The sequence below is a fragment of the Pipistrellus kuhlii genome, unplaced genomic scaffold (genome assembly GCF_014108245.1).
Source record: "Pipistrellus kuhlii isolate mPipKuh1 unplaced genomic scaffold, mPipKuh1.p scaffold_m20_p_116, whole genome shotgun sequence".
Classification (NCBI taxonomy): domain Eukaryota; kingdom Metazoa; phylum Chordata; class Mammalia; order Chiroptera; family Vespertilionidae; genus Pipistrellus; species Pipistrellus kuhlii.
The window spans coordinates 440,968-468,622 of NW_023425423.1; the positions used below are offsets into that span (position 1 = coordinate 440,968).

Genomic DNA, 27,655 nt, shown 5'->3' on the forward strand with positions numbered 1-27,655 from the left:
TGAGCCAAACCGGTTTCAGCTAGTTCTTTGTTCTTATATCCTCTTCCCTCCAGCCTACATTCTGTTTCCACACTGGAGATGCGTCGTGGAGGCCCATTTCCTACAGAAGGAGGCGGTTTGGGAAGTTCTCTCTGGCTCCCCGTTCAGCGCACAGGTCCAGGTCTGGGCACCTGCAGCCCCAGGGGGCGGTGGAGGCCTGGGTTTCCCGTTTCCTTGTTCCTTCCCCCCCCCCCACCCCCCCGTGCAAAGCGGCTGTGTAGACCCCGGGCTGTGAGGAGGACCAGGAAGAGTGGCCACAGCCCCGCACTCAGCTCCAAGGGCAGAAATGGGACACAGGAGGCTGGCATGTCGACAGCATCTTACACGGACACCCGCTGGGCGTGGCTGATGCATCTGAGCTCAGGCGCTCGATGAGAGTCAGCTGTTACTTGAAAAGTTTATTTAAATATTTTAATTTCTCAGCCTTTCTGAGACAATGTCGTGATCGGCTGTAGCAGCTCCTATAAAGGACTGCAGCCTTTGAACTTTGAACATGGGCTGCATGGAGACAGCTGACAGCATTTAAAAGCCTTACAAGTCGTGAGCTTTGGACTTCGGTGTTGCAGAACATTGCTTTACAAAGCCCTGTAGTGTGGATGGGAAATATTTGTTGGGTGTGTTGTAAATATTTTCCTCCTGCTTCCTCCCTCACTGCTTAACTGCAACGTGACCCCCCCCCCCCCCCCCCCGAGGTGCTCTCAAGTGCAAGTCACTGGTGCTCAGGGTCCCCTCCTGCCCAGCGCACCCGCGGGTCGGTCTGTCTGTCTGTCTGCCAGCACCATCGTGCTGTCAGAAGGCTCACACAGTCCCGTTTCTCCTCCCTCACCGTCGGTCACCTGGTGGCCACCGCGGAAGCAGAGCCAGTGCCAGAGCCCCAGGACCTGGGCAGGGGGTCCCGGAGCTGGGGCTCCCCGGGGCTCTGCCAGAGGAAGCAACTGGCCCCACGGACATGGGACCCGGGCATGGGCCTCCGGCGTGACTCTCACCCCACCCGCTCCATCAGAGGAGCGGGGACGCCGCCCCGAGGCCACAGGCTCAGCCTGGACGCGCAGGGCCCCACCGGCCACCCGCCCGGGAGGGACACGGAGCCTCTGGCCCTGAACCCCCTTTGGGGCCGTTGTGTGGGGCGTGGTCTGAGCGGAGGAAGCACCTGCGGGCGGCGGAGCAGGTGCGGGATGGAGCCTCGGGCGGGTGCAGGGCGGCTCTGCCCACAGGCTGCCCTCTGGCCCCAGCACCTCCATCACTGAGAGGAGCCACTCTGCTGCCACCGCCTCGCTTTAATCGGGGCGCCTGTGCAGAGACCCACGTCCCGCAGCTCAGAAGCCGCAAGTCCGGGCCGAGTCACGTGCAGTGTGCCCTGCGGAACCTCAGATCGCCAGCCCCACGCGACGGGGTGCCATGTGCTTGTGGTGGCAGCACCAGCTCAGCACCCGAAGCAAACGGAATTACTATCGTACGGGCACAGGCAGCAGCGCCGGGTGTAAACAGCGATTCCTCAATCGCTCGGAGACGGTGCCGGCGGTGGGTTTAAACAGAACTGCTCTCCTTGGGGCCCGGCTCTCCCGGTCACTGACCGCCTCCGTCCTGGCGTCCCTGAGCCATCGGAGGGGCAGTGTCTGCACGGCCCCTCTGCTCAGTGCTCAGCTCCAGTCCTCAGGCCTGCGGTGGAGGAGCCTGAGGGGACTCCCCACCACAGTCCTGAGCACTCAGGGTTCGCTGCCTCCCTCCGATGGCCAGCCCAGGCCAGCCCCCGGCTTCCTGCAGCTGGTGCCTGCTGGTCCAGTCCCGGTGGGAGGAACAGAGGTTTGGGCAGCGCAGAGCCTGGGGAAGCTGGAGACGGGGCTCAGGGAGCCCAGGAACAGAGCCCCGCGCCTCACCGGTGACACGCTCCCTGACCTCCATCTAGATCCCAGGGTTGGGGCAGTGGACTGGCTGGGCCTTCGAGGGGGATGGTGGGCCAGCGCCCACTTCCCCTGGCTCTGCAGGTCACACCTGCGGCCCGTCTCCCCTGGGACGCTCCGTTGGAACGGCGCGTGAGCTCTGGTCCCCGGTGGTAGGAATCGGTCCAGAGAAGTGAGGCGGGTGCTGGCGTTTTGAGAGGATGAGACAGTAATTAGCAGGCTGTGTCTCCAGCATTCTGTTCCACTTGGCACCGTTGACAGGTGCACCCTTGCCAACCTGTGCCCACCACGGCCTTGCTGGCTCCCCGTGGAGACGGGCAGGTAGAGGAAGGGGCACTCCTGTTCTGAGCAACCCTGGCCAGGCCACTTGGCACAAGTCAGCAGCTACAGAACCTCAGAAACGCAAGTTAGATCCATCCCTCTCCTGTTTCAACTGGCTAAATGCATGAATCTGGCATGTTCTTTTAACAGTAAAGATGGACACAGCTTTTAAAATAGAGTTATATTTCCTATGCACAACTGCATAAGGGTCCTTCCCTTAACCAAACCCCCACAATTTGTCCGACGTTAAGGCAGATGCTGCCCCCGGACGGCGCAGCTTTTCCCTGACCATGAACTTCAGCTTGGAAGAATTTTCTTCTGGTAGCAAGCACGGCAGAGGGGGCAGGCGTGGAAGGGCGAGCTGTCTCCCAGGGAGAACTGCTCCAGGGCCAGCAGGCATGCGTGGTGGAACACGTGGGAGCAGGACAGGAGCACGGTCCTCCGGGGGCGCGGGCCGCTCCCCGCCAGCGGTGCCAGGCAGATGGAGCACTCGCCGGGCTCCCGCTGCAGGGCCTGCAACACAGAGGGAGCGCCGTCAGGTGGGCCCATCCGGGTTCGGGGCGACCGAGGTCCTGAGAGACAGGCGTCTGCTCACATGAATGAGTCTCGTCCTGTGGTAACATATTATAACACCAAACATCCTGTCACTCCTGTGAAAACGAAAAGGGGCCGGACCCGCCTGTGGTAAGACATTTAGAAAAAATCCTTTATAAAATACTGAGCACCGATAATACAGATTTAATTTTAAGCCATAGAACGGTCTTTATCAGAAAACAACTCTAGGTAACTGTTAAATATTATGAATGTTCTTATTTTTATGACATTCAAGTAAGGTTTTCCTCCGCTGGATCCTCAGTGGCCCTTTCTCCCGCGGTCCCTGCAGCCCCCAGCGGAGCACAGGGAGCGGTGAAAACGCAGCACCCGCGGTCTACTCCCTTTGGTGTTCCTCTGTTGGCATCATCAAAGCAGAACTTCAGACAGAGGGCCTGGCAGTCACCCAGAGCAGGTGTGTGAGTGTCTCTGAAGGTCAGGTCCCTAGGCCTCCCTCCGAGGTTGCCACCCCCGGTGGAGGGCCTACCTGTGCCTGGATCTCCTGCCAGTCATCGTCCGTGAGCCTGCGGCCACACTGCCCGTCCAGCTGCTGCAGGACGCTGCGGTTGACGGCCAGGCAGTGGTCGATCTCAGCGAAGAGCTCGTCTATGTCCGTGTGGTAGGAGCAGAGCATGCGCTGGCTGATCTCTGTGAACTGGAAACAGGTGACTCGATGGCGGAGGCCAGCAGTCAGCTCCCCTCAGGCTCTGCCTTTGGGGGAACGGACATCTGGCTGGCTGTCTACCTCCTTGTCCAGGGGATCTTTTTGGTAACCTCTAGGCCTGAAGTACCTGGACAAGTTAGACAGCCAAATTTCTTAACAGCCGATGGAATCGATTCATGGATGTCTGCCTGCCCCTTTGCCACAGAGCACAGACGTGGGTGGCATTTTACATTTCACCTCAAATGTTTAAACAGCTTGTTTGACAATAGTGTGCGGAGGTGCAGTCTCTAGTGCTCCGCACACTCAGTTCTTCTTTATGGCACTATGGTCTTCACATGAAAAGATTTAGAGAAGCTTGGCCACCTTGTGACCAAGTATTTAAATGGGTGTTTCTGGCTGATTGTGGCACAGCACGCTATCTCCTCCTGCTGGCAGAAACCGGAATTGCAAGTGTGAAGCAAAGGGATTGCAGGCCTGGCTATATTGTGCATTTGCTGCTGTGCTTCCGTTCAGCTGTTTCGGCCTGGAGTCTCAGGGGCAGAGGACAGACTCACTGCTGAGCGTGTCTTATGAAGAAATACTGGGAAGAGAGGGGCACATGGGCGGGGGAGAGGGGAGGGGAGGAAAGGGGGCCGGCATAGGGTGCCAGAGGCTAAATAAATGCAAAAAAATCCATTGGAAGTCCAATGAACTTTTTCAGCAGGACTGAAAATCAGCCCTACCTTGGGCTCAATGACTGAAGGCAATTCCCTAACCTGATAATCCTTTTACTGTTTTCCAAACTTTGCCTTTGATATGCCTGCATGCATTCCTAACAGGCAATGTGTATTCAAGTGAATAAAAGCAGATGGACGGAGTTTCAGCGAGCTTCTCCACTAGAGGGAAGTTTCCGCCTGGCCCCCACACCTTCTACATTCATTTCTTGTCTAGTTTTTCATTTGTGGGTGACCCCTTCTTCAGATCCTGAACCCTGGCAGTAAATGGATGCAGCATAGGGTCTGGGGGGCAGGATTGTATTTGATTTATTTTTATCTCCCAATCATCTCAAAGTGGTGTATGATATACTGAAGGGAAAAACTTCGTAGTGTAACTTTTAAGAACTTTCTAGCTACTCTAGGTGGGCACTGCCCAACAGAAATGTAACCTGGAATCTTAAAACTTCTAGGGGCTGGATTTTAAAAGTTGAAATTAATTTTAACGATATATTTTATTTAACCCAACATATCCAAAATATTGTCATTTCAAAATGTATCAATTGAATAATCTATTAAAGAAACATTTTACATTCTTTTTCCTAGCCTGGCTCTGAAATCCCAGGTGGACTGTGTGCTTTCATTCCATCTGAACTCAGAGGGCCTCCCTCCTGGCTGGTCTCGGTCGCAGGGGAACTCTGTGGCGTGGAGGGTGGTGCCGGGTGGCCCACACCTTGGTCTCTTCCTTGTCCTCCCCCAGCACTGAGCAGCCCACAGAAGTTGGTGTCTCACTCAGGCGCCACATTTCCGGCCTCCCGCGCTGGATGGGGCCACATGGCTCTTCCGAGTGGAAGTGGGTGTTGGGAGAACACATAGGGCTCCAAGGCCCAGGTGATGGGAACACAGAAGGGCAGAGGGCTAGTGTGCCCGCTGCACTCCGGCCAGAGCTTCCATTTTCAGTCACTGAGTTAGGGGTTGCTCCTTCCAGCAAGAGGGGTGCGGATTCCTGGTGAACCTGTGTCTCGGGGAACTGGCTGATGAAGGAACTAGGCCCAGCGGAACCTCGCAGACGGTTAGACGTGTGACGTGGGGGCATACATTCCATGGAGTTGGGCTTCGCACCTTCCACTCGGTCCCGTGCCGCTGAAGGAGGAGATGGCTGGGCGGGCACTGCTCCGGCTTGTCCTTGGGTGAGGGCCTGGAGACATCCGCCCACGGGGGCCAGCCACGCACCGCGGGCTCCGGCCGCAGATGGGACGGAGCGGTGGTGCCCGGAGGCCCCAGGGCTGCGGGGAGCGCGGTGGGCTGCGCAGCGCAGACAGCAGCGGCCGCGGCGGATGGGATGGCATGGCTGTCCTTCCACACACGCACATGGCCGGTCCTTAGCGCCTCGCGGACACGGGCCGCCACTGGGCGCCCGGACGGCTGCCAGGGAGGCGCAGGCCCACGTCTCCCGGCCTCGCGGCTGCCTCGCTCCATGGCTCCATAGCTGCATGGCTCCATGGCTCCCTGGCTCCATGGCTCCATGGCTCCAAGGCTCCAAGGCTCCAAGGCTGCGTGGCTCCAAGGCTCTGTGGCTCCAAGGCTGCATAGCTGCATGGCTCCATGGCTCCAAGGCTCCAAGGCTGCATGGCTCCATGGCTGCATGGCTCCATGGCTGCATGGCTCCATGGCTCCATGGCTCCAAGGCTCCAAGGCTCCAAGGCTCCAAGGCTGCATGGCTCCATGGCTCCATGTCTCCATGTCTCCATGGCTGCATGGCTCCATGGCTCCAAGGCTGCATGGCGGGCCTGAGGCTGCCGCTGCAACCACGTGGGAGGACGTCAGGTCAGAGGTCAGGTCGGAGGTCAGGCCTCAGGCTGCGTGGGGCTAGGACGGGGAGGGCGGCCCAGGCGAGGCGGGTGCGAGTGGTCACATTCCCGCCTCCGGCTCCATCTGTGGCTCCGGCCCCAGCATGGCGGCCCCGGCTCCGGGTCCCTGAGCAGGTCCGTGGCCCACGGGGCGCCCGGGCCTGGGCGGCCTCCCGGTTCCCTGGTCCCCGAGGCGGCCTCCCCGCCCAGGCCCGTCACCCCGTCACCCCGCGCGGTCCCCGCGGCGCAGGAGGGAGCGGCTGTCGGGTGGTGCTCCTGTCACCGCATGTGATGGCGGCGCCTGCGCCCTCCACCCCGCACGCTGTCCGCCCCGGCTCTCCGCCCCGGCTCCCTGCCCCGGCTCCCCGCCCCGGCTCCCCGCCCCGGCTCCCCGCCCCGGCTCCCCGCCCCGGCTCTCCGCGGGAGGCAGCCCGCAGGGAGCGCGCCTCCGGATGGAGCGGCACCGGGTGCGGAAGCAGCAGCCACAAATCCTCACGTGTTTTGCTTTTACTTTAGAGTATTTTCTAGCTTTTCAACCCAAACTGCCATTTTCCAGTAATTTACCAAAGTGACTACCACAGAGGGAGAGCAGAGCCCCGCCGTGTGCCGGCCTTCGGGGACGGCGGGCTCCTTTGGCCACACAGTGTGAGTCCCCAGGACCAGGAGACAAGGAGCAGGAGGGCCTGGGAGCCCTGGGCCAGCTGCCCGCCCAGATCAGTGGAAAGGAGCAGGGACTGCGGACCGCTCCCTGTGAGCTCGTGGCCATGGCTGGGAGTGCAGGAAAAAGACAAAACCAAAATACTGTATTTTCTAATTCCCATTGCAATATCTTTTTTGGCTAGGTTATTCCTAATTTGTAAACATTTGAAATATTTTTAGTTTGTAAAAATTATTTCTAAAGTACCCTGTGTCAGCCAGAGAGCATGCTTTATGCACTTACATGGCTTACAATGCGATGAATGACGTTTTGGTCAGTGCTCAGAAGTGCTCTGCTGGCCCTGAGGGAGTGTGTCCCAGCTGCAGGGGGCAGTGTCCTATGCTGTGAGCTCAGTGCCTCTGAGATCTGTCCGGGACCAGCACCGCACTGCATGCAGCTCTTCCTGGTGAGTGCTGTCGGTAAGTACAGGTAGTCACACACTTTATTCCTGTGTTTTTGCGCATATTTCTTTTGTAGCTGCACTTATTTTTATGGGCACATTCAGTCCAACCTGTAACTACCATTGACTGAGTCCGCCCTGCCCTGTCCTTTGCTTGTCCCACCGCTGCTTGGTCTTTCTCTCTGCTCCTCTCCGCAGTGGACATTTGCTGTCCCCGTGTTGTTTCTTCACTGCTTTGAAGGTTAGAACTGTGTGTTCTTTCAGCTGTTACCCTAGAGATGCATTCAGGATTTTGTCCTCATGCAGTGATCTCCCGAGTTAGGTCACTGCCATGCCTTAACCCTGAGACACTGCCATTCTCACTGAGTCAGTGTCTGTTGGTTCACCCACATCTGCCACGCCCCTCGCACTGTGCTCTGCGTCTCTGCACCAGCCCTCTTCCATGAAAGACACCCTTCGGGGAAGGCATTTTGGGGGTGCTCTCCCAGCTTTTGTCTGAGACCGCTTTTCCGGTGCCTCCGCCTGACCGGATTTCCATGTGCACGTGTGCAATTCCAGACTGCCGTCCTGTCTCTGTCAGGACCCGGGACGTCCTGCTGGGTGTTCTGGCTTCTGCTGTTGCGGTTGCTCCTGGGAGCGTCGTCTGCCTTTTGCTCTCCTGCTTCGAGGATTCTGCCTTCAGTGTTACACAGCTTCTGGACAATCCGCCGCCATCGCCAACGTCATTCCCTCTCCCGCCCCCTCCTTACCTTTCCTCCAAACAGTACTGGAGCTCCTCCCTCCCCCTCTTCCTCCTTGTCCTCTAAACTGTACTGGAGTTCCTTGGGCTACTTAAATTGGTATTGCCTTCCGATCTGGAAAACTCGTAGCCCTCCTGCTTCCAGCTACAGCTACTGTCCCCATGTCCTGTTTTTCTTCCCCCTCCATGCCTATTCCTCACTCAGGTCCAAAGTCGGTGAAGTGCAGGCCCAGCAGGTGTCCTCGCTGGAGGCTGTCAGTTAGTTCGATTTAATTTACACGTTCATGTCCACTCAGCTTTTATAACAAACAGTATCGCTTTCACACTTGCTAACAAAGCATTAAAAACTTTCATGCCGAGACCGGTTTGGCTCAATGGATAAAGCGTCCGCTTGGGAACTGAAAGGTCCCGGGTTCGATTCCGGTCAAGGGCATGTACCTTGGTTGCGGGCACATCTCCAGTAGGGGGTGTGCAAGAGGCAGCTGGTCGATGACTCTCTCTCTCATCGATGTTTCTAGCTCTCTATCTCTCTCCCTTCCTCTCTGTACAAAATCAATAAAATATATTAAAAAAAAAAAAAACCCAAAAAAACAAAAAAAAAACAAAAAAACCCTTTCATTTAGCCCTAGCTGGTTTGGCTCAGAGGATGGAGTGTCGGTCTATGGACTGAGGGTCCTGGGTTTGATTCTGGCGGAAGGCACATGCCCGGGGATGCAGGCAGGATCCCCAGTAGGGGGTGTGAAGGAGGCAGACAATCAGTGATACCCTCTCATCGTTGATATTTCTCTCCCTCTCCCTTCCTCTCTGAAATCAATAAAAAAAAAATTGTCATTTAATCCTCAATTACATGCTTTTCATTGAGAAAAATAATAATTTCCTCTACGTGTAATGGTGACCAAAGACCACTAGCCTGGCTAGCAACCTATGAACCAGGAGGCTATGGTTTGATTCCTGGTCAGGGTGGGGTGTGGAGGCAGCAGATCAATGATTCTCATCATTGATGTTCTCTCTCCCTCTCCCTTTCTCTCTGAAATAAAAACATTCATTAAAAGTAAGTATCAATAATTTTAGCTTTACCAGGTAGTGCTGCACAGTGAGTGAGTGGAAGGCCTGGAACAGTTCCTAAGTGGTCGAGTCAGCAGTTTGGGAAGCGCAGCTATCTGGGCGGGCTCTGTGCTAGCCCGGACCATGTGACCAGGACCTTTTTCTTTAGTGACAGGGCTCCCACATAGCAGGAAGGCGGGGTGGGGGCACCAAGAATCAGGAAGTGGGAGGGGCAAGCAGGCATGTGCCAGGGAAGGGTGGCTGTGCGGCAGGATGTGCACCTGATGCCCACATCGCCACTGGCATCACCCTCCCCACATTTCACTTGATCCAACTTCTTTGCATACCCTCTGGAGGCAGAGGATCCACGGCCTCGCTCCCACACCCCTCCCTGCTTTCCTACGTGCATCTTCAGGACTGGCCAGCCTCCCTCCCTCCCTCGTTTCCATGACTCCATGCCTGTGCTCCCTGCTCTCAACTCTCTCGAGTGCCCTGGCCCCTTCCTTTGCCCATCAGGGCTGGATGCTGTTATCTTGTTCCTGTGTGTACTCACTACTCCAGCGAGTTCCTTAGATTTGGGGTATCACCTCATTCATCTCGGCGAGGCCCTTAGCATTCAGTAAAAATTGGACTTTAAGTTTGGAATAGCTAGGAATGAGGACGCACATGCCCTGTGCACATATTCTGACAGTTTCTTTCCGGGGTTAAAAAACAACAATGTCTATGTGCAACGATTTTAAGTTACTGTCAGTTTCAAGATTGCATAAAAGATCAGTGTTTAGCTAATAACCATAACATTGACATTAGCTTGTTAATAAATGTACTGAAATCCTTCAGTGTATATTTAAAGCAAATTTCTGAATGTGAACAGGTGTGACTGTCTTTATTTTCATAGTTTCAAGTATTTGAAGGTTCACAAGGGAAATATTTTAAGATGTTAAATCAATATATATTTATTGACTACCTACTGTGATCCATTCAAAGCCATGTTCTAAGTGTAGCTTTTATGGAGTATTTCTTAAATGTCAAATTCTCACGTGCTCAGTGTCCACCTTCCTTTACTAACTCCCTCTAGGTTACATGGGTCAGATGCCCTTAGAAAGTGAAGAGCAAGGACTAGCAAAGAAAAAAAAAGAAGACATGAGTGCTAGTTTTTAAACGAATGCTTACTATTAATTATTCAGAAATAGACAAAATGCATAAAATTTTGAACTTTAATAAGAATGATTGTCTTAATATATTTTTCCTTCTAAATCTCATATTTCAGATATTTGATGAGTAATTAAGAGTTCAGATTATTGATATGTAAAGCAATTTCTGGTTATTTACAAGTAATGTACTGGCGAACCATTAAAAAAAGTATGCTCACAACAGTACCCAGGTGAACTCTGACTGCCCAGGAGGCCTCTCAGAGTGATCCATCTTGATGTCAGCAAATTGCTTACTAATGTGTTGACTTAGGGCCACCCTCAAAAGCAAAATGAAAAGCCTGGAATTTACAGCATATCAATGAATCAGTTGATAAGCTTTTACTGGTTTAATATCCTCACAGTCTTGCTGCTTGGAGCCACTTCAAGTTAGCAACAGAATGTTTGCCATCTCTATGTGATAAAGGAACTCAAAGGACTAAACAAACTTTCAGACCATTATGCTGTTTGGTGAGATGTAAATGAAAAAAGTAGGATAAATCTCACGCGGGAGGGTGTGGGAGCGAGCAGCCCCTAAAGTCAACCAGTGTCTGACAAATCACTAACTTTTTACACAATGGTCAGGACGTTTAGCTTGGGTGGAGATGATATAGTGCATTTGAAAAGTTTTAATTGCAGTCATAAAAGGCCATGCCTCAATTATATGACATATGCTAGCAGAACTTCCAGATAAGGATCAAAGGCTTTCGACCAGCAGCCGCTGCATTCTGGGCAGCACTTGGCCTCCCTGTGGGCGGGTGGCAGCCAGGGCTCGGACCTCTGCAGGTGGCTTTGATCTGAGCTCTGATGCCCCAGGACAGCCATGTTATCCTCACAGCCCTGCGTCCGCCCCAACAAAGCACTGCTGACTCGAGGTCCGTTCTGGACACTTGCTCAAGGGGCAGAGCCGAGCATCTGACCTGCTGGTTCTTAGTCAGGACACTGTCGTCTGAGAACCCACAGGCAGCATGGCAGCACTTTGCTCGAGTGTAGTCTTGTTAGGAATGTGCCAGTGACATCTTAAAGCAAGGCGACTCTGCGCAGAGGAATTCTCAGTGTATGGAGGCATTAGTATTTGTAGAAAGACGGCCTTTGTATTTTACCAGTAACACCCAACAGATGCATGAAAGCTCAGTAGGAAGAGACTTCACGAATACCTCTGTAGTATAGGAGTGGAAATGCACTGCCACAGCTCTCGCAAGGAAGACAGACTGACTTATAAAATAGAATGGCCCCGCTCATCTACAGTCTTCTCCCTCTCTTGGAACTCTGAAGGAAATAGCACTTCCTAACTTACTGTGCCTAAACACCCCATTGTTGCCTCTCTTTTCTATTGATTAGACTTCCTTTCTCCCTGATTGTAACTTATTGCTGGTCTCAACCAGTGATTCTCAAGTACAGCAAAGAAGTTTTCATCCACTTCCAGGGTGAAAGAAAAAAATAACTTCAGTGGAGTGTTTTTATATAGCTAAATGTCTTCAGTGTAAAGAAATCTCCTTCAGTGTGGCCAAATATTCTTACTTTTCTGGTGTTAAAATAGTCTTTCTTATATGAGATGATTCTGATGGGGTGTCATGTGTTAGCCCCAGCCGTCTGGAGGCAGTGGGTATAGCACTGCATGGCTGCTGGGAGGGAAGGAGAACTGGCCCATCTGGTTCATTGGCTGGTGAGGCCGTGGAGCCGATGTTTACCACTGTTGACGGTGGGATGTAGATCATGATTTATTTCTGCTAGTAATGTGCAGTTTTAATTTGCATGAATTTAACATTCACCAGTTGTCAGAATGGGGCTTGAGCTTAGGAATGTGGTTAGGGGTGCACACGTCACCCTAGATCAAAGACTGGCTGCTCCGCAGGTGACTGAGAATTCACCGTATGGAAGCTGTGGTTACTGCACGGTGTGCTTTGTAAAATCTCTAGTTTCTAAAATTGGACATTAAATCTCTAGTGGCTCTGTGCACGTGTAGGTTGTGGGAGGGTGACGGATGAGACCTGTGTCAGAGTTGAGCTGAAAGGCAGGCCTCTGCAGGAATGTCACTGCCTGGGTCACAGAGCTAGTCTCCCACCCCAGCAAAGTCATTGTTAGTTTTAGCTGCGGAATTTCTTTATTTTTAAATGGGTGTGAATTCCCAGGAAACCTGCAGACATTGGTTCTTCTGAAGCTGGACTTTGGTACATGTGTCAGTTCTGGAAAATGGGGGTGAATATTGAGAAACCCAAGAGTTATAGTTTTATTTTAAACTAGAGGCCTGGTGCACAAAATTCATGCACTGAGGGAGGAGGGGTCTCTTAGCCTGCTCTGTGCCCTCTTGTAGATATGTCCACCTTGGGTGTGTCCGCCTGCCAGCTTAAGGATCGGGCCTAAGCTGGCAGTCAGACATCCTCTTGGAGTCCAAGGCTCTCACAGTCCAGGACCACTCGTGCCTTCCTGCCTGCCTGCAGCAGAGGCAGGAGAGGCTCCTGCCACTGCGGCTGCGCTTGCCGGCTGTGAGCCTGGCTTCTGGCTGAGCAGAAATTCCCTGTGGGAGCGCACTGATCAGCAGGGGGAGTTCCTGCATTGAGTGTCTGCCCCCTGGTAGTCAGCGCACATCATAGCAACTGGTCATACTGCCGATCATCCTGCCATTTGGTCAATTTGCATATTAGGGTTTCATTATATAGGATATCTCAGTCTGTGATTTTTAGTTTTTCACTGACACATAACATTGGGTAAGTTTGAGGCATACGATGTGATGGTTTGATGTACTTACATGTTGTGAAATTATTACTACAGTGGGGTTAGCTAATACTTCCAACACCTCACATGACTTTCTGTGGTGAGAGCACTTAAGATTTACTGTCTTAGCAACTTCCAAGCATATAATACAGCTTTGTTAACAATAGTCGCCATACTTTACATCAGATCTGAGAATTTGTTCATCTTATAATTGGGAGTGTGTATACTCTGACCAATATCTCCCATTTCTCTGGTAGCTCCTATTCTACTCTCTGGTTCTGAGTTTGACTGTTTTAGATTTTACATATAAGTGGCACTGTATAATATTTGTCTGATTTACTTCACTTAGCATAATATCCTCAAGGTCCATCGTGTTTTTGCAAATGGTAGGATTTCTTTCTTTCTCATGGCAGAGTAATACTCTATCATCTGCCTGCCTGCCTGCCTGCCTGTCTGTCTGTCTGTCTGTCTATCTATCTATCTATCTATCTATCTATCTATCTATCTACCTTCCTTATCTTCTTTATCATTAATCTGTGGATGGACCCTTAAGTTGTTTCCATGTTTTAGCTATTGTGAATAATGCTTCAATGTAGGGGTGCAGATATCCCATTGTGGTTTTATATCCTTTGGATAAATACCCAGAAGTGGGATTGCTGAGTCATATGGTAGTTCTATTTTTAATTTTTAAGGAACATCTATACTGTTTCCATAGAGATTGCACTAATTACATTCCCACCACCAGGTCACCGGGTTCCCTTTTCTCTGTGTCTTTGCCAGCACTTGTTATCTCTTGTCTTTTGATGACACCCATCCTAACGGGTGGGAGATGGTTTCTCACTGTGGTTTTGGTTTGCATTTCCCTGATGACTTGTGATGTTGAGCACCTTTTCATATACTTGTTGGCCATCTGGATGTCCTTTTTGGAAAAATGTCTGTTCAGATCTTCTGCTCATTTTTTACCAGTAATCAGATGTGGATTTTTAAAAATTATTAAGTTATATGAGTTACTTATGCATTTTAGATATTAATCTCTTATCAGATACATGATTTGCAAATATTTTATCCCCTTCTGCAGGTTGCCTTTTCATCCTGGTTGTTTCCTTGAGGTGCAGAAGGTTTTTAGTTTGATGTAGTCCCATTTGTTTATTTTTGCTTTTGCTTTTCATGTCACATCCAAAAAATTGTTGCCAAGACCAATGTCAAGGAGACTTTTCTCAATATTTTCTTCTAGGAACTTTATGGTTTCAGGTCTTAAGTTTTTAATCCATTTTGAGTTAATTTTTGTTATATCTACTTGATGAATTAACCTCTTTATCATATAATGATCTTTGTCTCTTGTTGCAGCTTTTGAGTTAAAGTCTATTTTGTCTGCTAGAATATGCAAGACTGCTGTCATTTGTAAGGAATACTTTTTCCTCCATTTCACTTTGATCCTATGTGTGTCCTTGAAGCTGAAGTGAGCCTCTGGTTGGATTCTATATTTTTACCCTTTGATTGGAGAAATTAACCTGTTTACATTGAGAGTAACCATTCATAGGCAGGGACTTACTAATGCCATCTTATTGTTTTATAACTGTTTTGTAGTTCCAGACAATTTATTCTAGAATATTCCACAGAATATTCTCATTCTATTTGTAAATTATAAGTGACCTGTGGTTGGTACTTTTGAGACTATGGAAGTCCATATTTCTCAACAGTCATTCACCCTGTAATTTACAGTAATTTAATTTATTGACATAAGTTCTCAAACTATTATTTGTGTAATAATCAGAGAGTTTGGATGCTTCTTTAGCATCCTGGGTAATGTGACATTGACTAGCATAGATCAATAATCTTTGAGATTCCATTAAAAGATACTGGCATTTTAAAATTGTAAGTTAAAATTATAGATTTTTATTTCCTAGCCCATGCCTATAGCTCACAAAGTGAATTCCATCAAGTTGGAAAACGTAGGAACAATCATGAAATGTAAGTCACTGAGAAACAACTAAAAAGTGGCCTATCCCTGAAGCACAGCTCTGAGTGTGCTGGCACAGGTGTTTAAGTGAGCGAGGCAGCGAGGAGGGAGGCAGAAGTGCACACCTGCTGCTAACACGGATCTGGCATTTGATCACTTCAGCCATTTAAGGTGGGGTTTGGGTCACAGGTTCACACGTCAAAGGCCACAGGGGATGAGGGAGCTGGGGGAAGTGTGAAGAGATCGCAGGGAAGACAGGAAACGAGCAGAGGTGGCGGGGATTCTCCAACTCATTAAACATGGGGAGCTCAAAATAGACAGAATGCAGAGGCAGCAGTGAAATGCTCTGTGTGCAACAAACTGACCTCGCTAATACTACTTTTGGGGAAGGAAGATCTCAGTTGTGTGTGTGTGTGTGTGTGTGTGTGTGTGCAGATGTTCAATCAGTTGAGTCTCATGACACTGCTTTATGTGAAAGCAAAGCGTAGCCTATAGTTTTAAAAGTTTCAGTGTGTGTAGATGAAACAGTATTTATACTCATAAGGTAAAATGACTGTCAAATTTGTAAAACTCCGTAACAGAAAATGAGTAATTTCTGATTGGAGAGCCAACACTATCATACTCTGGAATTACAAAGTAACTCAGAGAAAACGGAACGGAGCAAAGCCTGGAGTGGGTTGGGAGGATGGAAACAGGTGTGACCTGAGAATGAACGACAACATGAGATGGCCAGTCCCTGTGAAGGAGGAAAGACATGGCTTCGAAGATGGTAACTGGCCAGAAACCAGGTTTCCCGCAGGGAGTGAGCATGAAGACTGTCGGTTGGGCTGAAACGTCGTTGTGGTTGAGGACAGGACTTTTAAAAAGTAAATAAACTCTAAGGAACTGCGATCCAGAGAGGAGGTGGCACACTGTTTATCCAGAGGCCCACCAGGACCACCTGACCGCGCCCTCCTGCCGAGCAGGGAAGCTTGAGGGAGCAAGATGGCCTGTCCCTGGACCCTGTCCCCTTTCCCTAAGTAAGGGGCGTGGCTGACTTGGGCATATAACTTCCTCACAGACATGTAGAAAAATGTGTGCCAGCAGCCCCTCTGTCCACGGCCTCTGGGTTCCCTCTGTGGCTCCTCCCACAGGGCCAGCCCCACCCGTGGACTGATGCCTATGCCAGGGAAATTCCTCTCTCATTAAAATAAGCAGTATTTTATGTCATTTGCTCACATAGTGCATTTTGTGTTGTCCTGCTGCTGAGGACAAATCAAGTATATTCTTGATTAAATATGAGGCATAATGATGTCACAGTAAGCTAAGAGTCTGACTTTCTTGTGCATATTCTGGTACCTCATTGTTGGGACAGCCACCTGAGTGTCAGGAAGGGCACTGGGAGGAAGGACCCTGTTGTCCACTGCGATAGAGTGAAGGCCACGGCCACTGCCTGCAGGATGCCTGCGTGGCCCTGGGACTAGGTAAAGGACGGCATGAGCCGGGGACCAGCTCCTCGGACTGACTGCACAACTGAGGAACCAGGGCTGAGTGTGAACATCACCTTCTCCCCAAGCTCAGGACGGACCACTGAGGTGCCATACTCAGGGCAGGACAGAGGGACAGAGGCTCCCTCTACAGGATGGAGCAATTACTGTCACTCATTACTCCCCTTGGAGGGCAGGGAGGTGCGAACGGATCTAAACCCCATACACAGTGATCCTGGACGTGACCGGGAGGCTCTGGCTCCGCCTGAGGGTCCGGCCAGTGTGCTGTCCATAGCACCTCCCCTGCGGTGCTATGATAGAGAGGTGTCTAACACATAGGAACATACAGTAAGTACACACTTCTGAGCGCCTACCGTGTGCTAGGCCTTTGTAAACACTATAGAATAGCTCTACAAGGTGCAAGTCGCTCCTTCATGTGACAGTTGAGGACACTGAAGCCACAAGCTGGTGGGACACCATTAAATGGCTTAAAAGAAAAGGTAGAAACAGAAGTTTCTGCAGAATTAAGGGTATGTATTATACCTACCTTTTCCTCAAAGAACTTTCTCCTCAACTTGGCATCTGTGGGTGGCAGCGTCCTCCTCAGATCCCGGTACCACTTCCTAACCACGTGTCCCCTCCAGCAAGCTTGGATCCTAGACTCGGGTTGGAGAGGGGTGGTCAGGTGGTGTCCTGTGCGGGCTGGGTGGAAGTGGCCCCCACCCCCCCCAATGTGACACCAGCCGTTGGTGTGACCTCTGAGCCCTCCTGCCACTGCGGGTGCCCGGAGCCTTCTCACCGGGTCGCACTCTTGGCTTTGCAGAGCCGGGCCGCGTCGTGGATCACGCGGGTTTGGTACTGGCTTCTCCTGCAGAGCGGACAGGTCTTCTTGCTGGTGAACTTCTCGAAGGCCTGCAGGCACGCCTGCGGGGAAACATTCCCCTTAAACAAGTGATGACTCAGGCACCACGTTTTCACTCCCATGTAATTACAGTGTTCTGTCCTCGTAATTATGAGACTCGGTCCAATTTAGATCATGAAGAAGTTTCTTTTTTTAAATATATATATATATATATTTTAAATATATATATTTTATTGATTTTTTACAGAGAGGAAGAGAGAGGGATAGAGAGTTAGAAACATCGACGAGAGAGAATCATCGATCAGCTGCCTCTTGCACACCCCCTACTGGAGATGTGCCCGCAACCAAGGTACATGTCCTTGACTGGAATCGAACCTGGGACCTTTCAGTCCGCAGACCGACGCTCTATCCACTGAGCCGAACCAGTTAGGGCAGATCATGAAGAAGTTTCAACAGCTGTGAACACCTTCCTCACGTAGCTTGTTCCAAATGATCTCTTATAAGAATACACATGCACATACATCAGAACCTCTGGAAACAAGTCCCGCACAGGAGAGGCGACTGGGGGGTGGGGGGGTGACCGCAGTGAGCCCAGGACCCGCTGCCCACGCTCGGACTGCCATGCAGACGTCTGGCTGGGGTTTTGTCCCATAAAACCCACCACTTTCTAAGCAGGATGAACTGCACTGTGGCCCAAAGTCACATTGCGAGCTGTGAAAGGTGACTGCGGATAAAACCAGCGGGCCTGTGAGGGGACTCAGTGAGCAGGATGGCCCCGTCTCCTGAAGCCACAGGCAACGCGTCGCACACGTGAGCACTATCGCAGCCACTCACCCTGTGAAACACGTGGGAGCATGAAAGCAGCACCTGCCACGGGAGAAAAAAAGTGTTTGAAGTTTCAATTAGTGTAACAGAGAAGCAGCATAAATGCGTTAATTAAAAATTCTGAGTGCTCGAAAGGTAAGCTTGTTGTTTCTTTGAAAAATTAAAAAAGCAAATTAATAACCTCCATATGCATAATATTTAGTGTTTTTAGTATGGCCCAGGCATATAATCTCAACAAGAAAAGCTAAATTAAACATCAAACACACATGAAGTTTGCTATAAAAAGAGTGTATACTTAAAAACGAAACAATTATGAAGTGGATGCATTTCCTGGGCAGATCCTTGGGGATGGGGAGGAGGGCAGCAGAGAAAGGTAAGAAAAAGCCTTTTCCGGGCTTTGTACAACTACACTGCACTCTTTAACTTTGAAAAGCACAGCTTTATTGAGATATAATTCTGACACTAAATAGTAATAAGTGCTGGTTACATAGGAATCACTTTTTGTTTTTAAATGTAGGGAGAGTGTGGTCAGGAGAAAATGTTCTCTTTCTGTGACCCAAATTCCCACAAAAGGTGACATTCTGGGTTATGACAAAAGCCAGAAGCTTAGACCCAATCAAGAAAAAGGCAGCTGGTCCTCCGTAAGGGAGAGCTGGGCGGGCGGGCGGGGCGGGGAGAGGAAGGAGGGATGGGGCAGTGCAGGCTGGTGGGCAGAACAGTTCCGGGTGGAAGGTGCAGCAGGGAGTGCCATCAGTGGTATCCTGATAACAGGTCTGTGTCGGGTGGTGGTAGATTTACCAAGATGACCAGTTATGTGATGTCTAATCTCTGGGGTGTACACCTGAAACTAACATAATACTGTGTGTCAACTGTAATTAAAAGTAAAAAATGATTTAAAAAGAAAATTAAAGAAAGAGGTTCCAGGCAGCAAGACACCCGTGGCTTCATTAACTCTCTTTTACACTAAAATGCTGAACTATCCCAGATGGTAATCTTGTAGCTTAAGGGCTAAAGTCTTTTGAAACGCCTGAGTTTCACAGACGTAAGGTTAGGTTCTGATGGAGAACTGGAATATATCCAGTGGTGAATTCAAATTAGTGAAGATCAAAAATTTTATTGTGAAGTAACTCATTTACAGTAAACCTATGAAAACAAATGAAGTTTGAGACGTTATATGCCAGGGAGCCAGCGAAGTGGGCTCTTGATTCTGCTGCGTTTCCCAGCAAATGCCGAGGGCCTGCCCAGGGAGGCAGGGCCCTGCATGGAGGTCACTTGGAGACTCTAAGGCAGGCGCGTCCCTGACACGCAGGTTCAGGTAACCAGGCACCCGGAATCAGCGTACAGAAACCCTGTGACAGAGGTTGATTACATATACTCTCTAGTGTGACAAAGTCTCATGAATAAAGATAGATTTTACTTAGAGCATCTTCCACAAATTATCTCAAAACACTCAAGCCTAGTTTTTCTTTTATATTTCAACTAGAGGCCCGGTGTATGAAATCGTGCACTGAGAGGGGGGTTGTCCTTCAGCCTGGCCTGCGCCCTCTTGCGGTGCAGGGGCCCTGGGGGGATTTCCTATTGATGGCTTAGGTGAGGGGAGCGGGGCCTAAGCCAGCAGTTGGACATCCTTGGCGCTGCCATGGACGTGGGAGAGGATCCTGCCGCCACGGCTGCGCTCAGCAGCCTTGAGCCCGGCTCAGGGCTTCTGGATGAATGGCACTTCTCCTGTGGGAGCACACTGACCACGAGGAACAGCTCCTGCACTGAGCGTCTGCCCCTGGTGGTCAGTGCACGTCATAGCAACCAGTCATTCTGCTGTTTGGTTGATTTGCATGCTAGCCTTTTATTATATAGGATTCATAAAACAGCTTAAAAATGCCTCTAGCTTTCATGCATTCCACTTGGGGACAGACGCTCCTGTCGGCGTCACAACTGCTCAGCTCTGTGCTGGTGGCACTGGGCTTTCTGTCCACAGTCTTTGTGCTTGAGAATACTGTCCAGTCAGTGAACAGCACTGCTAGCTACAGTGTTTAGCTCTTCCTCAAACGTGGAAATGGCCAAGAAAATGTGAGTATCTGAGTGTCACAGGAAGAAAGGACCTCCGTGTGCGTGTTTTTGTTCCTAATGCCTTCTGTAAAGTGCAGGGGCATATAATCTCGGCGCCTCACAGCGAGGGGCCCAGGCTGCTCGTGGGCCCGCCCGCTACCCACCTGGGGCCGGAGCTGGAACTCCTCCCTGCAGATTGGGCAGGGCTGCGAGGAGTCCCCCTGCGAGACGGACCTCTGCTTCACCTGCTCCCACTCATCTGCGGAGAGTGGCGGTGGGGGAGGCTCACACAGGCCCAGCTTCTGCGCTGAAGTGAAAGCAGTGCGGTGTGAGTTAACAGTTTTCGACGGGGGCTCGCTCCCACTTCTGACACCAGCACACAGCCAGCTGTCTGCGGGCTAGAGCGAAATAGGAAGGTGCTCAGGGCCTCGTGTGGCAGTGGGTCCCTCCACGTGGTGCCGGCACATGTGCGTGGAGACCCTGTCCCAGACACACCTATTTCCTACTCCAGCACATTTTTAAATGTTTTCTATGTCTTTCTTTCAGTTTAAAATGTCAGACTTGCAAAAGGTAAAACAGGTAGAGTCCTCCTGCGTCTTTCAGCAGCTCCCCATAGTTACCGCACCATAGCCCGCAGGCAGAGTCAGACCAGGACAGAGTGTTGACCCAACTGCCCGTCTGCTCCTGCCCACTCGGCCTCCGTTCTGCCCGCTCCCCCAGCGGCGTGTCTTCTCTGCACCAGCAGTGACGCTCACACGGTCTCCGCCGCCTGGCAGGCCTGTCCTCAGCTGCTCTCCTCCCCCCGGGAAGAGTGCGCCAGGGCCACGTCATGTCCTTTCACTGGGTTTGTCTGATGTCTCTCAGGTTGAACTTGCGTGTGCGTGTTGGGAGACCACCAGAGCAGGGAGGCCGCACCCTCCAGCACCCCCCAGAGGCACCAGTGGGGTGTCTGTCGGGGTCAAGTGCAGTTTGGCCCATGTTACCATGTAAAGCTATGGCTGTGCCCTTGCAGTGAACGTGTGCATGTGGGACTGTGTGTGGCAGCATGGTTTTCCCCACCGATGGTGTCATCACTGTGCTGCTTGCCAAATGGTGCCGTGCCAGTTCTAGCCTGCTCCTGGGCTTCTGGGTGTCCCTCTGTGGCAGAGAGTGTTGGCTTCCCATTGGCCACACCATTCCTTATTGCCATCGGCATGGGTGAGCGATGTGTCATTTCACCTTTTTGCTTATGCTACTGTCATTACCAACGCTATTTACTTTATTTAGTTGTCCCCATCATTGCTTCCAAACTTTAGCACACACACATCTTTCTATAAGGTCACACATTCTGTACCAGAGAACATTTTACTATTAACCTCAACCAAATTCCTTAGCTTGAATACGTCAAACATGAATGATGAGGTCAGCTTACCTAACGTTAATGGAGGCGGCTTTGGATCAAGAACATACTCTCTTTCTGGGTCTTCCTCTTTGGGGCCTGGTGCAGTCTTTGGAAGTCCTGTCTCTGTGACAGCTTTTGTGTTTCTTTTCAGAGACTTTGATGTGTTGTCTCTCTTTGGTACCTTTGTCTTGGAATGATCAGCCACTGAAAGGTCCCGCAGTTGAAGATCATGTAAAATGTGATCTTGTAGTGCAACTGCAGCGACGGCTAAGTTCTCTCGTTTAGATGAATGACCCTGAAAAGAAGGAACAAGGCCATATGGACAGGACATTATGTGACATCATTTAGAAGAAAACCAAGGCTTTCATATTCCACCCGCAAAGCCTCCTAGCCCGAGTGACCCAGGAAAGGGTGCCGGACCCCTTGTCAGCTGGATGGGAGCAGAGCCATCTCCTCATTATGGCAATGACGTAGTAATAGCTGCTCATTTAGTCTCTACGGTGAATTACAATGCAGATAAACTCATTATGGCCTATAACGCAGCAGTCCCCAACCGGTGGCTGCAGACCACCGGTGGTCTGCGAGGTCCCGAAAGGTTGGCGACCGCTGCTATGCAGGCTGTGTGCGCCTGAACACGTTCTGTTTCGCTCTAAGTCAGGCTGCAGGCCAATTTGTTACACCAGAGCATCTTGCAATTAGTAGATGCCTTTTTGGTGAAAACTCACATGGAGTAAAATTGCCATGAGGCTAAGAGGTCCTCAGTGAAGTGAAGCTTGCCAGCTGTCTTCATGCTCTCACATAACTGAAGTAAAACATATCCATGACCACAACCAGGTGTATGTTTCAGAAAAGAATTGTGTACCTTATTTTTTAACATGCTAAATCAGGAAGCTTTGCGGCTTGCTTGGCTCTATCAAATTCTGTCATCATGGTATTGCATTCCTTTCATTCTTCTACTTACAAACAGTCCACAGCAAGTCAGGGTGAGACTGCAGAGGAGAGCGAGACAACAGTGGTTACACATGAGCACACACCTCAGGCCGGCTGTGCGGGAAGTCCTCCAGAGAGAGCACTCACTGCGATCTGGAGGACGACGGGAGCGGACACGCTGCACCACGGACCCAAAGGGAGACACCAGGGGCTCAGCACGTGCTTCTCGCCCGGGGAGGAAGGAGAGCCTGGGTTCAGGGCAGAGAGGAACCTGGCTCGCTTCGGTGTGGCCACCACACACACACACACACACACACACACACACACACACACACACGGGGGCTCCACCTGTTTGCTGGGCAGTTTACTTTGCAGATGAGTCAGCTTCCTCACCTTACAAGGTGTAATAACACACACACACCTGGCAGGGTTAGAGCTGTAGCACAGGAAGCAGTTTTTGTAAAGTGTCTTCCATGGGCCTTTCACACTGAAGGTACTCTGTAAATGGTCATTGTTGGCCCACGTCCCTTCAGGCTGCTGTGAGACTTCAGGCTTGGCTCTTAGAAACGTAACCCTTGCCCCAAATTAACAGCTGAAATTAATAGGAATATTCATTCTTCGCAAACTCCAGTATTACCAAGAGGTAGCTTGGTAACGAAAAATACCATTGTGGTGCCAAAGTAATTAGTTACCAATTTGTTTAAGTGACCTTAAGCTAGTTAATAAACATGCCAATTAAAAACATGCAGTAAGAGATATACCATTTAAAGTACAATTGAACATACTGTCTTATTTTTTATATCGTGTGAATTCCTTGTTTGCACATTTTTGGTGAGATCACAGCCGGGACGGCCAGAAGCAGACAGACAGATATAAAATTAAATAGTTAAATTCTCTGCAAAAACATGGCCAGGCCTTTGGACTCGGTTCCCTCTGAAGCACCGGGCAGCATTAAATTTCAGAAGTCACCCGTTGCAGACTGTTGATGTTTTTAGGCCCCACCAAGGCACGTCACCAGGGCTGCCCTGGACTGAGGGGCTTCCTGCCAGGTGGGCGTGTTGAGGGGCGCGGGCGTGGCCCAGGCGTCAGGCCCCCGCCGCCTCACCTGCTGCCTGCTCATCTCTAGCTCTGGGGGGTACCAGTACCCCGTAACCAACACCAGTCCTCCGCGCCCTCACCACAGTCTGCTTCTCCACCTTTGTGACCGCTCACCGTTGCCTAGCAACTGCCGCCTCCGCAGTCATCCCTTCCTCCCCCCAGTGCGCATGCTCAAGGGCCAGTCTCCCCAGTGACAAGTTCTGGACGTGGCCTGGGGTTCAGGCGCCCCCCCTCTGCACAGGACTACTCTGCGCATGCTTGCTGGCTCCGTGGCACAGAGCCGCACCGCGCATGCTCCACTGGCCTAAGGCGTGTGGTGGGGCCCTGATAAGGAGTGGGGGAAGTGGGGTGGGGGGTGGAGAGGTAGGGGGGTGGGGTTGGGGGGTGGGGTTGGGGGGTGCTTCTAGGGGCCCTGCCGATTTTCTCTTGAACCTTGTGCCCGGAGGTCACTGGCTTCTTGGATCTGCAGTTTTCAGGATATTTGACGAAACTTAAACCATTTATTTTTTTTAAAAATGTTTTTACTGACTTTATTTTTTTTAAATTATTTTTTAAAAATATTTGTTTTATAGATTTTTTATAGAGAGGAACAAGAGTGATAGTTAGAAACATATCAGCTGCCTCTTGCACACCCCGGGGATGTGCCCTCAACCAAGGCACATGCCCTTGACCGGATTCGAATCTGGGACCTTACAGTCTGCAGGCCGACGCTCTATCCACTGCCAAACCGGTTTTGGCTAAATATGTTTTATTGACTTTAGGGGGAGAGAGGGAGAGAGAGAGAACATTGATGAGAGAAACATCAATGGCTGCCTTCTGCACCCCGGTCGAGCCTGCTACCCAGGCATGTGCCGTGACCAGGAATGGAACCGGTGGCCTCTTGGTGAGCGGGTGGATGCCCAGCTTAGTGAGGGACACAGCCAGGGCAGCCATTTATCGGCTCCACTACCTCTTCTGCCTCTGCCCACCCTCTCTGCTCCGGATTCGGCTACGTTTACATCAGGCTTCTCTGCATGGATGTGTGCACACATGGCAACATGATTTTCAGGTTTCACCTTTGCAGTGAGATTCTCGGTGGTGCTGGCAGTGCCGGTAAGCCGCAGCCCCGGGCCCGGTGCCATGAGGCACGCACCCGTACCTACAGGGTCGTGTTAAAATCCATTTTCCACTTATGGCATTTTCCACTTAAAATGGGTTCATTAGGTTGTAACCCCATCATAAGTCAAAGAGTCCTGGGGATTCCGGGACGAAATACATGGCCAGCCCGAGCGAGTCAGGAGACCCCAGCGCCCTGGCTCAGCCACCGACCCGGGATGGACGGCTGCCTGAGCAGGCTGACTGTGTCAGTGGGGGCTCCGGGGAAATTCCTTTATTCTCCCCTGAAGACGGGCAGAGGAAGCGGCAGGTCGCAGTGGCCGCTCGCCATCCGGGAGGGCCTGGAGCTGCTGAGGACCCCCAGGCCGGGGGCGCCTGGGCGGGCAGCGGAGGCCGGGACCCCGGGAGCCAGCCCTCCTCTCGGCCTCTCGCTGCCTGAGGACTGAAGTCCCTCCCAGGTCGGCCGGTTTTGGTCTGCTTTCCCGTTACTTGTAACTGGCGGATTCGGTTGGCAGTCAGGTGTACTTCCCCACCTTAGGACTGTGGTGTGGAAACCTCCCGTGTGTGAACTCTGTATCCGTGTATTCCTTTCCTCTAGCCACATACTTAAAACTTCACGACAGCTTTACTACCTGCATGCTCTATCCCCCCAAAATGGGCACTTACATGCTTTTTTTTTCTTAGTCCTCACTGAAGGACATTTTTTTCTACCGTTTTTGTTTTTTTAAGAGAGAGTGGAAGGGAGGGAGGGAAATGAGAGGGAAATGCCAATATGATAGAGACACATCAATATGCTGCCTCACGCTGCCCCCCATGCTCACCCAGATCGGGAATCGAACCTGCAACCCAGGCACATGTCCTTGACTGGGAATGGAGCCCAAGACCATCTGGTGCATGGGCTGGCACTCTAACCACTGAGCACACTGGCCTGGGCAGAAATGGGTGTTTCTTATTAGCTACGCAGAATGTTTTTCTGCAGGCTTTGGTTTGACAACTTAACCTCGCAGCTATAACTTTGTAATTCTTGACAGAAGCCTGACTGGCCTGACTGACTAGATGGACATTGAAGACAGGGTGTGAGGAATACCCTCCTCGGTCCTCCTTAAGATGCGATCCCAGCCTTGGCCTGAGACACATCGCCAGGAGCGCGTTCTTGGGTGGGGCCGTTAGCGTTTTTCAGGGTTAGCGTTTTTGCTTGTTTGTTTAAAGAGGGGCCTAGGAGGTTACCCGGATGCAGAGCATGTGTGATGTGTGGCTTCCAAGCACCCTCATTGTGCACACCTCGTGACACCCCCCCCCCCCCCCCCCCCCCCCCCCCCCCCCCGTGTGCAGCCCTCGCACCGTGCGTTTCTCTTAGAATTCCGTCCCAGCGGGGTGCTCTGACACGGGTCTGGCTGGAAGTGAGAGAGCCGTGGCCGCAGGACGTGTCGGCTGCTCTGCTCAGTCGCTTGGAGGAGAAATCAGCCGGGCTGGGCAATTTGAGGGCTGTGTGTGCACGGACAGGAAAGGGCACTGGCCCAGTCCCCTGCACGGCCGAGAGGGGAGGGGGAGTGAGCGGCGTGGGGAGGGGTCTTACTCTGTCTCGTCCGCGCAGAAGCGAGGCGGGAAGGCGGCGGGCGGTGCTGGCGTGGCCTGGAGCCGCCTTCTGGTTGGGGAGGAGGAGGTCCCGCACTTGCACTAGAGACATGTTTGTGTTTGTTTTTTCTGTGGAGTGATAGAAATTTGTCATAAAATTTCTCACACTATGCAGTTGCACAAAGAGGAAAGTAAACAGGTTTGCTCCTAAAGCTCACACCCAGAGTGATTCTTAAGAGCAGATTCCCAGGGCCTGTGCATTGCTGGGTGGGTGGCTATACGTGCTGTTTAAAATAAAAAGTATGGAGTTTTATTTTTAGATAAGAATCTTTTACTACAAGTTTTTGTTTATAAATGATAAGTTTAAAATGTGGAGATTATGAAAACGTTGAGGTATTGATATCCCAGTTGCATTATCCCATTTCTCTGCTCACCCGTTTATGCAATGAGCTCTGTGCAAACGCCCTCGCTGTCCCTGTGCCATCGGCCTCTTTGTGGGTCTCACAGACAGAGGACACCATAAACTGTTAAGAATACAAGGCAAATAGGTTGCGGAGCTGAATGACAGTCTTGTGAAAGACTCGGATTTAATGCAGCTGCTGAAAGTGCCGGTGACTCTGGTAAAGCCAGGCTGACTGGAAAGCTGGGAGAATTAGGCCAGGTGATGGTTTGACAAGGGCACTGGCCGGGAAGGAGCTTCAAAAGACCAGGCTTGCCAGTGGAGGGATTAAGAGGAGCCCTTGGGAACACTCTGAAGAATTTGAAATCACGTGCACAGAAAAGCCTGCTTTAAAAGTCCAAGGGGAAGTGAGAGAAGCCACTCTGGTTTTAGTCGGTCCTGTGTACTCACACAGCGTGGTCAGGCCACGGCCCCTCCTTGGGTTTCTGGCCGTGGGTCTGTTGTCGCTTGTCATCATGTCCCCGTCTCTGCTCCTGCCTGTTCTGGAGTCAAGGGCCCCGCAAGCGAGAGCTCGCTGGAGCCGGGGGGCGGCCAGGGCGGGCGGGAGGGCACCACAGGGGGAACGGGCTGTGGGCGTGGGGGTCGGGGGGTCTAAGTAGAAGAGGGACACTTCTCCGATGGGGCTGGGTATGCTGGCTTTCTCGGCTGGTCCCGAGTCCAGGCACACAGAGGCTGCAGTCGGCACCGGGTCTGCCTTTGGGGCCGGTTGCTGCTGAGGTTGTGGCCTCAGTTCTGTTGTCATGTCTGCCTGGCAGGGTCCGTTTGTGTGCTCTCCCGTGTTCGCGCTGTGTCCGTGTCTGCAGTGACAATAAGTCTGTAATGCAGGCCCCTCTCCCCTTAAACTTAGGGGTTTCAGGCCGTAGCTTCGCTTTGCTCACGAGGACGCCTCAGGTGGGCACAGGGCTGGGCTGAGTGGGAGCTGCCATCACTTCCCATCCGCACTGCAGAGGAAGGAACCAAGAGAGGCCACGTGCCAGCTCTGGAGGCCGCTGGCTGCCCAGGCTGCCAGCCACGCGGCCACGCAGTGTCCTGCAGAAGCGTGCCCTCCTCCCACTGCGGCCTGTGCCAGGCGGGGCCCTTGGGGAGGGCCTGCCGGCATGCCTGGTAGATGCCTAGT

The 27,655-nt window shown here is 51.5% G+C and overlaps 2 protein-coding genes across 2 annotated transcripts in view; one reads left to right on the plus strand and one right to left on the minus strand.

The window, feature by feature from the left end:
* LMBR1 (limb development membrane protein 1) overlaps positions 1–6,175 on the plus strand; it is a 137,385-nt gene extending 131,210 nt beyond the window's left edge. The window contains exons 18-19 of the transcript XR_004987040.2: positions 1,944–1,953; positions 6,162–6,175. The gene's annotated coding sequence lies outside the window, so the exon portion shown is untranslated. The remainder of the gene's footprint in view (positions 1–1,943; positions 1,954–6,161) is intronic.
* On the minus strand, positions 2,049–22,257 carry RNF32 (ring finger protein 32). The gene is made up of 8 exons (XM_036432725.2): positions 22,243–22,257; positions 21,411–21,675; positions 20,164–20,306; positions 17,963–17,995; positions 17,066–17,190; positions 16,814–16,922; positions 3,340–3,507; positions 2,049–2,774 (listed from the first exon to the last, which is right to left on the minus strand). The coding sequence occupies exons 1-8, from the start codon at positions 22,255–22,257 to the stop codon at positions 2,559–2,561; spliced, it is 1,074 nt and encodes a 357-aa protein (XP_036288618.1). The 3' UTR covers positions 2,049–2,558.
* Positions 22,258–27,655: the final 5,398 nt, after the last annotated feature.